Genomic DNA, 17,429 nt, shown 5'->3' with positions numbered 1-17,429 from the left:
AAGATTGAGTCCATGAGTCCACGACCGAGCTGCAGCCCTCTATCTATTTGACTGACTTGCCTGCTTGTGCCAGACCGGGCGGCCCGCGGGCAGCCCGGTAGTGAATTCCCCGCTTAAGTAAAAAACTAAAATAAAAAAAGGATAAAATGACAGCTGACGTCATATTTTGACGATGCTATAGATTAGCATCATTCAACATTTGTTACAAAGAAGATTGAGTCCATGTGTCCACCACCGAGGTCCGAGCTGTAGCCCTCTATCTATTCGACTGACTTGCCTGTTCTGTGTGTGTTCAATACGGGCAAGCGGCAGACTTGTGCCAGACCGGGCGGCCCGCGGGCAGCCCGGTAGTGAATTCCCCGCTTTACGGGCCGCCCGTCACGGGCAGGTCTGTCGCATGTCTGCTCGTCAATGCCTATAGGTACGGTCCACAGACATGCCCGTTGGCCCGTGCCCGCAGCCTGCCCGCGAGATTGCATTTTTCCCGCGCGGGCACGGGCAAGTCTGTACATGAATGGTCGCGACGGGCGGCCCGCCGTCATTCACGCCTTGGAGAGCGACTGGAATATTATTGTAAAAAATACAAACACTAAACTTAGGAATGAAGGAACAAAAACAATTTTGACATTCGTTTATTTCCATTTACCGGTCTTCCGTATCCTTGTTTGTAGAAAGTTAAAAGCAAGGATTACATGAACACCGATCTACCTAATGCCGTTAAGACAGCGAACTTATTGAAAAATCCAAAGAAATCAATGCCGATGCTGATCTATCATTTGTTACAAAGAAGATTGAGTCCATGAGTCCACGACCGAGCTGCAGCCCTCTATCTATTTGACTGACTTGCCTGCTTGTGCCAGACCGGGCGGCCCGCGGGCAGCCCGGTAGTGAATTCCCCGCTTAAGTAAAAAACTAAAATAAAAAAAGGATAAAATGACAGCTGACGTCATATTTTGACGATGCTATAGATTAGCATCATTCAACATTTGTTACAAAGAAGATTGAGTCCATGTGTCCACCACCGAGGTCCGAGCTGTAGCCCTCTATCTATTCGACTGACTTGCCTGTTCTGTGTGTGTTCAATACGGGCAAGCGGCAGACTTGTGCCAGACCGGGCGGCCCGCGGGCAGCCCGGTAGTGAATTCCCCGCTTTACGGGCCGCCCGTCACGGGCAGGTCTGTCGCATGTCTGCTCGTCAATGCCTATAGGTACGGTCCACAGACATGCCCGTTGGCCCGTGCCCGCAGCCTGCCCGCGAGATTGCATTTTTCCCGCGCGGGCACGGGCAAGTCTGTACATGAATGGTCGCGACGGGCGGCCCGCCGTCATTCGCGCCTGGAGAGCGACTGGAATATTATTGTAAAAAATACAAACACTAAACTTAGGAATGAAGGAACAAAAACAATTTTGACATTCGTTTATTTCCATTTACCGGTCTTCCGTATCCTTGTTTGTAGAAAGTTAAAAGCAAGGATTACATGAACACCGATCTACCTAATGCCGCTAAGACAGCGAACTTATTGAAAAATCCAAAGAAATCAATGCCGATGCTGATCTATCATTTGTTACAAAGAAGATTGAGTCCATGAGTCCACGACCGAGCTGCAGCCCTCTATCTATTCGACTGACTTGCCTGCTTGTGCCAGACCGGGCGGCCCGCGGCCCGGGCAGCCCGGTAGTGAATTCCCCGCTTAAGTAAAAAACTAAAATAAAAAAAAAAAAAAAATTACAGCTGACGTCATATTTTGACGTAATCGGTAATTTTGACTTTGAAAAGTAAAAAGTAAACATTTGGAATTTCCAGTTTGAAATCAGAAAACTTCCATTTATTTTTTATTTCTATAAATTAGATTTATACTTACTATACTTACTTTATTTCATATGCTATAAGTAGATAAAACTCATTATTCCCACCCGCAAGCGTACGCCTGATGATCAAGCTGGATCAGTTATGGCGCTATTAGTACTTATTAAGTTTAACTCCGTACTAAAAAGTACTTAAAAGTAGGTTAAAAGTTATATTTAGATACGTACGTACACCGCGATAACTTGTTGACTAAACAACAAACCAGGAAAGTACACCATATATACGTACGTACACCGCGATAACTTGTTGACTAAACAAACCAGGAAAGTAACCAGGAAAATACACCATAATTATATTGGATGAAAAGATGGAAGACTCAAACGCTACACCTTTACCCACAGTGGTAACTACTCAACCTACTCCAAATGTAGATACACCGGATAGTCCTGACGATTCCAGTGCTCCATTAAACCAACCTGAAGAGGAGACAGAAAAAAAAGAAAGAAAACGCCGTGACGATTGCTGCTCCAGCCCTAATGATTGCATATGGGACGAAGGTGATTGGTTAGATTTCTTCTGCTTGTGTCGTTGTATCGGGCATATCTTTCAATCCATGGGCCACTGTATTGGCAGCTGTTGTAACGACTGCGGGGAATGTTTTGGCGAATGCTGCACCAGCTGCGGCGAGACATTCTGTCATGGATGCTGTGAGGCTGGCGCGGATGCGACTGATGCTGCCGATGGTGGTGACTGCGATTGTGGAGATGGTGAATGTGACTGCGGGGACTGTAACTGTGACTGTTTGTAGTCTGATGAGTATGAAGACTTCAATGGCAGGATGTGGTATGCTATAAAAATGACGAATCTATAAGGGTATCGTTTTTGCCATTTGGCTACGGAACCCTAAAAACATCCACCGAAGAAACTCAATTATCTTTTATTTAAAGTACATAGTTAAGTTGCATTTGATATCTCAAATTTATTAAATAATATACTCCTTTGCCAGAGTTCTTGGCACTATTTATAGGACTTATATAATTTTTTATACTTGTATTCTAAATAGCCTAAGCTGAAGTCTATGTTACTTAAAGTATAGTTAAAAAAAATAATGTCATTATAAGAAGTACTATAAGTACTGTAAAACATTATTTATAATATTATACTTTCATAGCAATTAGTAACTAGGAATATATTTTATACCTTTTATTATATTTTGTCATGGACATGTCTACTATAATGACAATAAATAAAGACTTGTTAATATTTTAATTTCGCATTATAATACTTACTAGTATTCAATGTAGTAATTTAAGTCTTACTTAAATTATAATTGAACTGATTGCAAATAGTAATCCGTCCAATCCATCCTTTGCTATTGCTATAATATAATAATTAGGTTCTTAAAAGAAATCTGTCTCATGTAAACCTACAGGAAATTCTAAAAATGGTGCCAAAGTAAAAAACAATATTATAAATACCATCGAACTCAAAAATTCACATGTCCCAAGTGCCATTATAAAATGAAAAAAATTGCTAGTTTATACTTGTAAGACTAATAATTTCAAATGCTTCCTTAGACTTAGTTACAGGGTGAAGCCAAACAAGCGTAATTTGTGAGTTGTGAGTCGCAGAATTTCGGTCGCGTAGATATTTTTTCATACAAATCATGACTCACAAAATTACGCTCGTGTGAATCAATCAGGGCTTTTGTATGAAACTGAATGCAGCAGAATTTCTGCCAGCCGAAATTCTGCGACTCACAACTCACAAATTACGCTCGTTTGGCTTCACCCTTCAATATACTTAATATTAATTTACATAATAGATATACTAACCCTACGAATAAATATTTACGCTTGCACTAGTGCACTATGTTGGTACCTATTTAAAGAAAATGAATAAAATATATTAAGCTGACACAGGGCGTTTGTGCACTACACGGAATTTTACCGTCCGGCGTTCATAACTTTCACGTTTGCCATATAAATAAGGTAGGAAATCGAGATGCCGCGCCGCGCCGGATGGTAAAATTCCGTGTAGTGCACAAACGCCCATACAATGGTTTTACAAAAAAAGCACAATAATACTTAGAATTGGAATGAATTTGAAATAATTTTATTTAGGACCTGTGATATGATATGTATAAATTGTTTTAATTGGTTTGTTATAAAATTTTACATTTATACTCAAACATTGCGTAAGTATGTAGTTTTACATTATTGTACTTAATAAAAATGTTTGTTATAAGTACACATTTTTTTATTTGTATTGGTCTTTGGTAGGTACCTTCATTAGTCTGTTAAAAAAATGTATGTGCGCTATAATTATCTTACAAATAATGCACATTGTATACGTTTTTGATCATACTTTTGGCATGGTCAAACTATGAGTTACTGTACCGTATGAATCGAGGTGGTAGGGGTCGTTGACCTTTTTAGTCTAGGATGAAGGATTTATTTGAAAAATGCTCGCACTGTATTCAATAAACTTATTTAAAAAAATCGGCCAAGTGCGAGTCGGACTTGCGCACGAAGGGTTCCGTACCGGTATAGAGCAAAAGTAGACAAAAAATTGAGTTTTTTGTATGAGAGCCCCCTTAAATATTTACTTTAATTAAATTTTATTAATAATAGGCTAGATGACTATTTTTTTTTCTTATTGGTAATTGAAAGACCCTTAAGAAAAAGAAACATCGCTGAAGGAATGACTCTGATAGCTTAAAAATTCACCAAGATATGACAATTCAAACATCTCATAAAATAGACCTGCCCGAAGCGCTCCATACAAAGTGCTACGAAAGACCGACGTCACTCTTTCGTAGTTTGTACGCATCAGGTGACAAGTTTGTTCGATAGGTATATCAAATATTGCGTTTATGAAAGTGGTTTCATAACAAAAGTTGCTTTTAATTGCATAAGTTATCGATTGGTATACAAATATTAAGAAATTTAATTGAAAAAAAATCGACTTGATTATCTAACTTTGAAGGCGCATAACAAAACAAATAAAAATGCTATCGAGCTGTAAGTTTGGGGACACATATTTTTCACCGTGATTTCTTTATTTTATTAACAAAATTCGCTAATCTTTGACCTTGTCATCATCCCTATTATTAAAGTACAAATATAATTAAGCACTTTGTGAAAATTTCTGATTATTTATACCAGCCCGAGAGTTACCAAGAGGTTTTCCGTTTTGAGTTTATCATTCTAAGGATGATAATATCCAAGTTTTTATGAGTTCGAAGTGACCTACAAGATTCTCTAATCTGAGTACACATGACACATATGTAAGTAAAATATGTCCGAGTATGTAAAATACGAATCGCCCTTAAAGGAATCCGCCACCAAAAAGTTTGAGAACCGCTGGTCTAAATAATGTAAATTATTCAAACTTCATAATTTCCACGACGTTAAGTTTTCTCAACGACCAAGAAAAGTTAATTGCTTGGAAATTATGTAAAGAATGCACGAAAAGGTAAATAAAATGTTTTTATTTACAGTCATCCAAGGCTGTTTTGGTGTGTGGCGAAAATCAAATAGGTTGTCATTTTTCAAAATGTTATTTACTACGAATAATAAAAACTTTAATCGTAGGTTATTTATGAGACATTTTACAAAATAGGGTGTTTCAAACTTAATTAAGAAACATGGTAGTCTTTGGGGGGACGCCTTTGCCCAGCAGTGGGATAGTTTGGGCTTATACAGGGTGTTTCAAATGAGGTATACTACACCAACTCACAAAGTTTCTATGGAGAATTACGTAGTACATACTATGTCAGTGTGGAGAATCAATATTTTTTTCACAAATTTTTAATGGAATTTAGAATGACCCCTGAGTCACCCTCTTCCGGCTTAGTATACCTTATTTGAAATACCTGTATATTATTACTTAACAAAAACTTTATTCTGTTTAAAAACATAATATTTTAATTTTAAGACGAAGTCACAGGCAATAAACTAGCTGTTACTGCGTCTAGACATGGATTAATGGCGGTGGATTTTATTTACAAAAGATGGCATCGTAGACATTCTCTTTTATTTGCCTAAAAGGTTAAAGAGTTTGTAAATGCATGAGTGTTTTATATTTCGTATTGTTACTCAACTACGGCAACAAAATAAAGGGTACATACTAATTTACTAAATGAGAAATTATGTCTGTCTGTATGGAACCTCTTCACGCTTAAACAGCTTAACTGATTTTGATGAAGTTTCCACTTTGGTATGCACATAGGTATTTTATTTATTTATTTATTTAAATCAGGCTACGTAGGCCCATACAATATATACCTTAATGACTAACATACATAAACATTATATAAACTTAACAACTACACATTATCACGAATTAACGGCGACGTGACGCGCGCTTCATTCCGGAGTCTCCCCCGGAACCTTCGGTAAACCACATCAGTCGGCCAGAATTCCTCCGCTTCAAAGGTCGGGAGAAGATGCGTCGGTACTCTCACCACAAAGGAACTGAAGTTGACCTTGTGGCGAGACTGCAGACGCTCGACCCTCAAGTGGAGGGATGTCTTCTTACTGATGTAGTCCACGACATCTTCGACCTCCATGGACCAGTGCAGGTGGGATATGTATAGGGGCGTCGCGGATTTTATGTCCCGACTCCCGGAAAAGGACATACATAGAACAGGGGCTGTAGCCAAAGTCCCGTTATAAACGATGACGAAATTCGTTATCAAAATGTATGGGATTTGATATTAGTCTTCGAAAGCTAAATGTCATTTACCGATGACTTATGTCAAACCGCATATCTTATCCCGGAGCAGTTCTTATCCCGCAAAAATGTACGGTTCCCGCGCGCTAAACGATTTACTACTTGCGAGTACGAGTTGCGAGCCGTCATTGATATTACGAAAAAAGGTACGGTCCCACCTGTAAACGTATTACGGCCATTCCCAAATATTGATCTATCTTTGGTTTTGCCCTACTAGAGATAGGAATAGCTCACATTACGGCGGTTCCCAATATTTGATCTATCTCTGGTTTGGCCCTACCAGAGATAGAAATAGCTCACATTAGACATAAAATATTTTATGTCAATTGTGAGCTATTACTATCTCTAGTAAGGCAAAACCAGAGATAGATCAAATATTGGGAACGGCCCGACATTAGAGACATATTTTATGTCAATGGGGATTGTCCATTTTTTTTTAATTTTGCTCATTACAAAAACATTTCGAGGAATAAGGTCAGTGATCGTTTTTCTGTATATAAACGAAAAAAATACCCATTAGTTACTTATATTTTTGAACAAATATGTTTAACCTTTGTTTGACCTTCAATGGCGTTAAATTAGCAATAAATTCGACCAACATTACGTTTCGAACTTTTGGTAAGCTTCTCGTATCAGCTTTCACATAATGAGAACTTGCATTTGACGAACCAGCCATTATAAATAAGATTGTAAGGAAATTTAAAACATATGCAGAGGTAAATTGGCGGCCGATGATGACGTCAGAGCGAAACTTAGATCAAATATTGGGAACGGCCGTTAGAGTACAAGTTACAACAAAGTTGAGGGAAAAATGCAACATCAAGTCTATACATATAAATAAAATTGGAGTGTCTGTTTGTAATATTAAAATAAACGTTTTTTTACTACATATGCATATGAATATTTGGACGATACTTATACCAAAATAACAATTTGTCTGTCTGTATGTCTGTCTGTTTGTTCCGGCTAATCTCCGAAATGGCTGGACCGATTTTGACGAGACTTTATTGGCAGATAGCTGATGTAATAAGGAGTAAATTAGGCTACTTTTTAACCGACTTCCAAAAAGGAGGAGGACATATTTTTACTTTTTTATTTTTTACTTATGTATTTTACATTTTGTTAACGCGGACGAAGTCGCGGGTAATAGCTAGTATATAATATTAATTAATGAACTATTATCTAAATACTAGAAATTCTTTCAGCTGTTGATCAGCTGATGCTTATCCATATTAAAGCGGATTAAAGTCAATTCATCCATTTGTACCGTGGAGCGAAGCTAAATATAGACACAATGGACCAATTGGTGTACAGAGATCATTCATCTCGTGTTAAGTCTCAATTAAACGTTGACGATTTACAGAAATGATTTTAAAGATGGACATGAAAAATTTGTAAATATATAAAATTATCATTTACGAATAAAAAATATATATCGAAGGCAACGTAGCTCTGCATAGTGAAGCGTAAGCATCGTAGTCTAATGTAACGCGACGTAGTACTTCGTAGCGAAGCGTAGCGACGTAACGCTACATAGTGCAACCTTGCTACGAAGTGCTACGTCGCGCGATGCGCTACATAGTGCTACGTCACTACGCTTTGCTACGAAGCGCTACGTTACCTACGCTTCGCTACGAGGTGCTACGTCGCGCGATGCGCTACGTAGTGCTACATTGCTACGAAGTGCTACGTTACCTACGCTTCGCTACGAGGTGCTACGTCGCGCGATGCGCTACGTAGTGCTACATTGCTACGAAGTGCTACGTTACCTACGCTTCGCTACGAAGTGGTACGTTGCACGCTGCAGGTGCGTTGCCGGCCCTTCCTCTCTTTACCTCTCTCTAATATAAAATACTATGTAGTATTAGAATCGAAAGTGAGTTTATTGACCCAATATATCATTCCCCAAAACTACTTGCAATAAACGAAATTGTATCCGTGATATACGACGTCTGGCCTGTGTCATATATAAAAAGTCAACACTCATAGCTCATAGCATCCATACTAATAATGTTATGAATGCGAAAGTTTGTCTGTCTCTCTGTCTGTCTGTCACCTCTTTACGCCCAAACCGCTGAACCGATTTTGATGAGCATGTAGAATCTATATCTATATATATAAAACTCAAAGGTGACTGACTGACATGGTGATCTATCAACGCACAGCCCAAACCACTGGACCGCTTGGGCTGAAATTTGGCATGCAGGTAGATATTATGACGTAGGCATCCAATAAGAAAGGATTTTGATCAATTGCACCTCCAATGGGTTAAAATACGGGAGGAAAGTTTGTATAAAATAATACTTCTTAACGCGAGCGAAGCCGCGGGCAAAAGTTCGTGTAGATATAATATGTGTTATGTTGTATGACGTATTGTGAAGTGAGTCCCGGGAAAGGACATATTATTATGATTGACTTTTTATTCCTAAAAATGTGCGATTCCGTGATAAACGAAGTTTGATGCTTAAAATTTAGTTTGTTATTATTTTTAGCAATATTCCGCGAAATAAACCTCAACCTTTAAGTAAATGAGTGAGTGTACGCAGGGCCCCCGTAAGGGCTACTGGCGCCTGTGTGCAAAAAAAAGATTTTGGCGCCCCTTTAGGCAAATTTTTTGGGTCCTTGGTTTTGGTGCCCCTAAAGATGGCGATTTGGCGCCCCTAGAGGATGGCGCCCGTGTGCATTATATGGTAGCGGGGGCCCTGAGTGTACGCATAGGCATTTTGATGCAACGGAATAGCAGGTGTCATCTATATATAGTTCATAAATAGCAAACTCGCCAACTTCACTCTGCATCTCCATAGTGAAGTTTGCGTTTTAAATTAGTGTCGCTGACTCCATATGGACTCCATATCTATACTATTATTATGAATGCAAACCGTTGAACTTTGCTGGGTATGCAGATACATTAAGTGCCGGGCAAGGTCATAGGAAAGTTTTATCTCGGACAATGTACGGATTTCGCCCGTAAGGCTGCATTTCCACCGGAGATGACCTAAGCTGCGTTGCGAGGAATGTGTTTTACAAGAACCAATAGAATCGTTGCGCTGAACGCGGTGAGGCAAATGAAGCGTTTCTATTGGTTCACAAAAACACATTCCTCGCAACGCAGCCTAGCTTAGCTCCGGTAGAAACGCAGCATTAAGCAACTACGTCATCTAGTTCATGAATCTAGCCAACTTCACTCTGCATCTCCATAGTGAAGTTTGCGCTCTAAATTAGTGTCGCTGACTCCATATGTCCATTAATAATATTTTGTTTATTCCGCGTCGTTCTGCGCATGTTTGTGAGCATGCGCAGTCCGCAATGCCGTAGCTATTGTACAGATAGACGTACAGACAGACGTTTTGTCAATTCCAATGAATAATCTCATAAAATAAATAAAATTGTGTGTGAAAGTGGTGTGAGATGGAGAGGTGATTTTTGGAGTGTCTTGTGAAAAATAAAAAGGAACACGTAAGTACAAAATGATGCATTATTAAGAATAATCTAGAAGAAAATATAATTGATTGATTGCATTTTTAATGATTCAAGTGTTTTTTAAATTTATGTAAAAAAGGAGATTTTTGTTTTTAAATTGATAGAGTATTCCACTTTTGAAATCTGAATTAGACTATAAAATGCCGTACGGTAGAAATTGGGTAGTATTTCTTACCATATTTCTTCTGTGCATAAAAAAAGAAAATGTGAATGTGTCATATTATGTTACTATAATTTTTTATTAATTAATAATTATTATAGTATTATTATTCTGACTGTTGTAGGTTATACTAGGGCTCGCTTAGTTCGCCTTGATTATTCTTTTTAAAAATATATATTTAAATCCATACCTTCACCATTTTTCAAATAGTCGGTAATGGGTGTCGGTGAAAAGTTAACTACGAAAAAAAATATTTTATAGTAATTTTAATACTTAAGTGTTTTATTACGGATAAGTCAAAGACCATTTTGGAAGATGAGTGTTTAAATTATATGAAAGTATAATTCATTTCAGTACACTAAATTAAATAGACCACTGATCGAATTTTTATTTGCCTATTTTTTTGTTTTTGTTTGTCTTCATTCAACTTTTTGTTATCTAGACCTTGTCTTTCAATAGTTAGATAAAAATTAAGCCTTAATTTGATTATCTTAATCAGTTTTCCGGTTCAAAAAAGCAAAAAGGTACTTATAAAACAAAACTCAACCACGGTAAATAATAATACCTATGGAGTATGGACGCTTCACACCACGTCAGCCTGGTCCCGTGCTGCAACTTGTGTTACGGCCTACGGGTGCCAGACAACGGAAATTTGATTTTTATCATACGATACACATATTTAGTACATAATATATCCATGATCCATGAACATTGAACACTTTTTGTTCCGTCAGCGAGATTTGAGCCCGCAACCCTCGGCTTGAGCCATCACGCGCTAAACCATTGAACCACAGAGGTCGTCAAAACATCTCTAGATGAAAGCAAATTATAGACTTCGAGAAACAGTGTCAATTGTAAAATTGGCTCATTAGAAGCTTAACAAGTAGCCGCATCCGTGATCCAGAAATAGATATGTCCACACTGTGCACTTTCATCTTCAATTTTCGTCATCAACTTTCATATTGGCGCGTTCAATAATTGAATGCGTCAAGGAACGCAATGCCAATATTGTCATTTTTGAAGTTTTGGATACGGTCAGGGGGCATGCGTCGCGGGCATGCCTCACGTTCGCTGTTGACCGCGCTATAAAGCATGCCCTTGATGAACAGAAAAAGGCACAGTGTGGACAAAGTTATACATCAGTTACTATAGTTCTACCAGAATCTGATGGCAAATTTTGATGGCAGATTTTCATTGGATAAATTTTTATATTTGCATGTTTCACACACAGAATAAGCCGCTATAAGGAAAAAAAGGATCAAAATGTTTTATTTTGATACTTTTTTATAAAGGGTTCCGTACGTTTAGTCAAAATAAATTGAGATGATATAGTTTTTGCTTATGTTAGAGCAGTTTGTAAAATTTCGCCATCAGCCATATTATAATCTTTAATAATAATAATAAACATTTATTCAACAAACATTCACATCACACAACAAATACTATTTAAAATATCAGAGTGTCTGTTTGTCTGTTACCTCTTTACGTTTAAAAGGCTGAACCGACTTACATGATACGGTGTGGAGACTGGAGATACTGTGAGAGAAGAGTTTTCTTGAAAAATGTACGGTTTTTGATAGAATTTCGGGGCTACTGAGTTACGGATGTCCTTTAGTACGTTATAAAACTTAAGGCGACGCCTTGATAATTTGGCTGTAGCGATATCGATTTTTCTCAGCAATGACTAAACCAAAGAAATTAAAGTTCATTGTCAGTATTCATCATGTCTTTGTCTTTGAATTACCCATAGCATAATACGATTGGTCAACTTTTATAATACAGAACAAGCAATCAAAAAGACCTCTGTAAAAAAGGGATTCCTATTTTGCCAACAGAGGAGAGTGATTTAAGCTTCCAAAATTTGTACATAGATTGGTTCAAGCATACACTTTAATTTGCCCATAGCTTATATGAAATGTATTTATGGTTTTGAAATTACGCGACAAAAACCATTTTGTCGCTTACGCCCTTTCCATTTTTTGCTGTTCCATTGCTTGTTTTCTATGAAACAAGCAATCTAAAACCTATCCAACACGGTTTTTTACTTTAAGGCGGCGTCATCCTAAAAAGAAACCTGCAATATCACACTTTGTCAAACGACTTTGCCCTACTCTTTCTAGGTCAAAGTATTTTCCATTTAACACTAGCTGTTACCTGTAGCTCTGTTACTTTATGCCTACAATAATATTTAATTTATTTAATTTTTTGTATTTGTATATACAAATACTAAAAATTAAACAAGCGGCAACAGAAAACATACCTACTTAATCTGTGAAAATTTCAACTTTCTAGCTATTACCGTTCTTGAGATTTTCATGATTTTTTGTTTCGATATACCAGACCGACCATCTTCTCGAAACATGTATGCTGCCCCCCCCCCCTCCCCCCTAACTAAACTCCCGTTATTAGCATCCCGTTTTTACCCTTTGGGTACGGAACCCTAATATACGTATGAGTAGTATTCAGAATTAAATAATTCTAAATGGAAATTAACTTACCTGTAATTTTCCAATAAATATGAGTCAATATAGTGATTTAATAAGCAATCAAACTTAATTCCAGACTTAGGTATTGTTTAGGTTTCCTAGAACGGAAACTAGACCGCGTAATAAGCTAGGTCACAGACACAATGGAACCAATAAAGTATGACTAAACTTATTTTGAGGTTACTTTAAGGTTTAGTCATATTTTATTAAGGATAGAAATTAGGCATTGGTTATTTAAAGTATAATGAGTAGGTATATAATCTATATTATACTAATATTATAATTGGGAAGAGTTTGTTTGTTTGTTTGAACGCGCTAATCTCAGGAACTACTTATCTGATTTGGAAAATTCTTTCAATGTTAGGTAGCCCATTTGTCAAGGAAGACTGTAGGCTCTATTTTATCACGCTAAGACTAATAAAAGCGAAGAAATAGATGAAAATGTGGAAAAAACGGGGGAAATTATATGGAATTGCTTATTATCTTATAAACTACTGGAGCAATTTTTATGTTATTTGGCAAACATGAAGAATAGACCACGTGAAGGGCTATTTTTTGCTGCAAGATGTAAGGTTGCGTGAAATCCCTAAATTACGCAAGCGAAGCCGCGCGGAACATCTACTTATATAAAATAAAATCGTAGGAAAGTCAATTCTGTATATTGAATATTTTTGTACAATAAATAATACTTGGGATGTGATCTACTATGCTAACGCGGACGAAGTCGCGGGCAACAGCTAGTAATATTATAATGTTCCACGGAAATACGATTTTGTTTTATGCATTATTTTGTTTCATTTAACTTTCCAAATTAAAATGTAATGGGATTTGAAATAATCGATTTACGGCCGTTCCCAATATTTTACTTTTTTTAATTAGACATTAGAGACATATATTTTATGTCAATTGTGAGCTATTCCTATCTCTAGTAGGGCAAAACCAGAGATAGATCAAATATTGGGAACGGCCGTTAAAGTGACAATATTTGATTATTTAAAATTAGCCTGAGTCATAGTAGACAGCTTAGTGCTTAGTCAAAATGCGTTCACCAGTTTTGATAAACGTATGTCATGGCGCTTGCGATGTGGTGTGTCCGATATCTCTTTTTTCTCTCACACATTTCTATCTATCTCTCTCCAGCATGGACAACGAGCAGCCCCACCAGGAGCTAGTCAAGTGCGTTGTGGTCGGTGACACGGCGGTCGGCAAAACGCGGCTGATCTGCGCGCGAGCGTGCAACAAGCATGTGTCCCTGTCGCAGCTTTTGACAACGCACGTGCCCACAGTGTGGGCTATAGACCAGTACAGGATATATAAGGACGTGAGTATATAAGACTTTTATAGACAGCCCACCAGAACACTGCTACTCCTGTAAGCCAGTAGGCCTACCACGAAATAGTTTTGAGACTCAAACAATCGGACGAGGATGCCGCGTCCCACTCTAACAACATGATTTTACATTTGTAAGAGTAGGACGCTGCATAATGCATTCTCGTACGATTGTTTGAGTCTCAAAACGGTTTCGTGGTACGGCCCCTGGATCGACAGCGCGGTAATCACAAGCGCCAAGTAATTTTGATTTGTCGTGCTGTGCTGAAGGCACGCCATTTCGCGTACTCCTTGCTAGAGGATGATAATCTTTGAGACTTTGAGCGAAGAGCCCAAGCGCAATGGCGACTTAATTAGCGTCTAGCGTCTCTCTTATTTTAATTAGTTTCAAGAAAACAGAATCTTCTCTTGACTTTCATACAAAATGTTATACTATACTATATACTATTATATAGGCCCAAACCCCTACCCTATTCCCTTCCCTACCCCCTTCCTTTTAAGAGGGAATAGGGGAGGGTCCCCATTCCCCTATTCCCTCTTTAAAGGCCAACGCACCTGCAGCTCTTCTGATGTTGCGAGTGTCCATGGGCGACGGAAGTTGCTTTCCATCAGGTGAGCCGTTTGCTCGTTTGCCCCCTTATTTCATAAAACAAAACTCTTACTGCTTTTATATTGTACTAGCTTTCGCCCGCGGCTTCGCTCGCGTTAAGAAGTATTATTATTAGTTTGGTATTAAAGTCTCATCCCGATCGGTTTAAAATTTTCATAGTTTCATACAAACTTTCATCCCCTATTTTGTCCCCTTGGGGGTAGAATTGATCAAAATCCTTTCTTAGCGGATGCCTACGTCGTAACATCTACCTGAATGCCAAATTTCAACCCGATCCGTCCAGTGGTTTGGGCTTTGCGTTGATATCTATCAACGCAGTAATCTTACTATGTCAGTCAATCAGTCAGTCAATTTTGAGTTATTTTATTTTGCTAATTCGATAGCGCAGTTAGATGTGAAAAATTTATGTTAAATAACATTTGGCATCACGGATGGCTAAGTGGTGTAAATCCCAACAAGCCAGGCTGGCTGGCCTGGCTGGAATGCGGTGGCGTTAGGGCGAGTCCTTGGGAGAGTTCTTTGCCTAGCATAGGGATAGTATAGGCTCTTAAAAAAGTGGTACACAGCTTACGATGCTCTATATCAAATCCCATTAATTTTTGACATCCAACTTTGCTCTTGAAACTACCAATATGACTAGGAACGCTGGTTTCTTATCTAACAATATGATAGCATAATATTATTGATTTTTAGGGTTCCGTACCCAAAGGGTAAAAACGGGACCCTATTACTAAGACTTCGTTGTCTGTCCGTCTGTCTGTCTCCAGGCTGTATCTCAAGAACCGTTATAGCTAGAGTTATGAAATTTTTACAGATTGTGTATATCTGTTGCCGCTATAACAACAAATACTGAAAACAAAATAAAATTAATATTTAAGGGGGGCTCCCATACAACAAACATGATTTCTTTGGCATTTTTTGCTCGATATCAACAATGACAACAGACAAGCAGTTGAAATTTTCACAGAATCCTTAATTATATGTGAACTTTAATAATTAATAATAAAATTAAAATATAATTAAAATTTAAGGGGGGCTCCCATACAAAACACAACTTTTGGCCTATTTTTTCTTTATAACGGTACGGGACCCTTCGTGCGCGAGTCCGACTCGCACTTGGCCGATTTTTATATTAAAAAACATTACCTCTGAACTCATATGATGTAATCCAAGCCCGTACGTGTTGTAATCTTCTAAATCTATCTTGAGAGGCTTCTTAATTCTCTGACTATGTGTATGTATCCACTGTAGAGTTCACTATAACTTGTAAGAGTAGCAGCCCTGAAAGAGTAACTTTTGACTTCTATATTATGTTTCAATGCGGAAAGACCTATCGTCATAGATTATTTTCCCATACAATAATAAAAAAATCAACCAAATGCGAGTCGGACTCGCGCACGAAGGGTTCCGTACCATTATAGAGCAAAATTAGGCCAAAAATCGTGTAGCCCCCCATTATTTTTTTATTTTATTTTAATTTTATTATTAAAAATTAAAGTACCCATGACATATTATACCTAAGGACTTTGAGAAAAATTCTGTTGCCATTATGTTATTGATATAGAGCAAACAAGGCCAAAAAAATCACATTTGTTGTATGGGAGCCCCCCTTAAACATTAATTTTATTTTGTTTTTAGTATTTGTTGTTATAGCGGCAACTGAAGATATACATAATCTGTGAAATTTTCAACTCTCTAGCTATTACCGTTCTTGAGTTACAGCCTGGAGACATACAGACGGACAGACAACGAAGTCTTAGGGTCCCGTTTTTTACCCTTTGGGTACGGGACCCTGACTAGGTATTTCTGCATCCATTGTGGATTATTTACACATGACATACAGTATTTTCTGAGTGAAGTACCTTCGAATACTGTAGTGCCTGAAACATTACTTTAAATGTCCGTATGGTTGCCCGAGTATACATACGAGTTATGACATTTTTTACAAAATTATGGTACCCTGTTAATGTAATTTATTACGTGAGAGAGCCATGCTTCGGCACGAATGGGCCGGCTCGACCGGAGAAATACCACGTTCTCACAGAAAACCCGCGTGAAACAGCGCTAGCGCTGTGTTTCGCCGAGTGAGTGAGTTTACCGGAGGCCCAATCCCCTACCCTATTCCCTTCCCTACCTTCCCCTATTCCGTTCACTTCCCTACCCTCCCCTATTACCCTATTCCCTCTTAAAAGGCCGGCAACGCACTTGCAGCTCTTCTGATGCTGCGAGTGTCCATGGGCGACGGAAGTTGCTTTCCATCAGGTGACCCGTTTGCTCGTTTGTCCCCTTATTTCATAAAAAAAACCCTCTCTCCCTTTCGAATGTAACAAGATGTAGTAGACAGAAATATTTCCCGTTTAAAAATTCTATTTGCTACCACAAACACAGCTCTATAATAGCTAGTCTACACTATCTTTTTAACAATCATAGCAACATAGTATGTGTAGGAATCGATGTAAGTTACAGCTGTGTAACAGCTGTTATCGATTCCTGTAAGCCATTAGCGAATTTCTTCAACTTTATACTATGAAGGACATTTTGTTGATGCTAAAGTAAGAATATTTTATACTAGATGTCCCGCGCGGCTTCGCCCGCGTAAATTAGGAATTTTACGGAAACCGTACATTTTCCCATAAAAATAGCTCTTATGTCCCTACTCCCTTCACTTGGTCTACTCTATATCTGTGCCAAATATTGCCATAAAAATTGCTCCAGTAGTTCGTAATTTCTAATATTTCCCCCGTTTTTCCCACATTTTCCTGAGTTTCTTCGGTCGTATTAGTCTTAGCCTATAGTCTTAGTTCTTACTCGATAAATGAG

The 17,429-nt window shown here is 38.1% G+C and overlaps 1 protein-coding gene across 1 annotated transcript in view; it reads left to right on the top strand.

The window, feature by feature from the left end:
• Positions 1-9,899: 9,899 nt before the first annotated feature.
• LOC121737610 (rho-related BTB domain-containing protein 1) overlaps positions 9,900-17,429 on the top strand; it is a 28,186-nt gene continuing 20,656 nt past the window's right edge. Inside the window, exons 1-2 of the mRNA XM_042129270.1 lie at positions 9,900-10,000; positions 13,811-13,991. Coding sequence (XP_041985204.1) covers positions 13,812-13,991 — 180 coding nt within the window. The 5' untranslated portion in view covers positions 9,900-10,000; position 13,811. The remainder of the gene's footprint in view (positions 10,001-13,810; positions 13,992-17,429) is intronic.

Source organism: Aricia agestis, chromosome 21 (assembly GCF_905147365.1).
Source record: "Aricia agestis chromosome 21, ilAriAges1.1, whole genome shotgun sequence".
NCBI lineage: Eukaryota > Metazoa > Arthropoda > Insecta > Lepidoptera > Lycaenidae > Aricia > Aricia agestis.
This window is presented reverse-complemented; position numbering and strand designations above follow the sequence as displayed.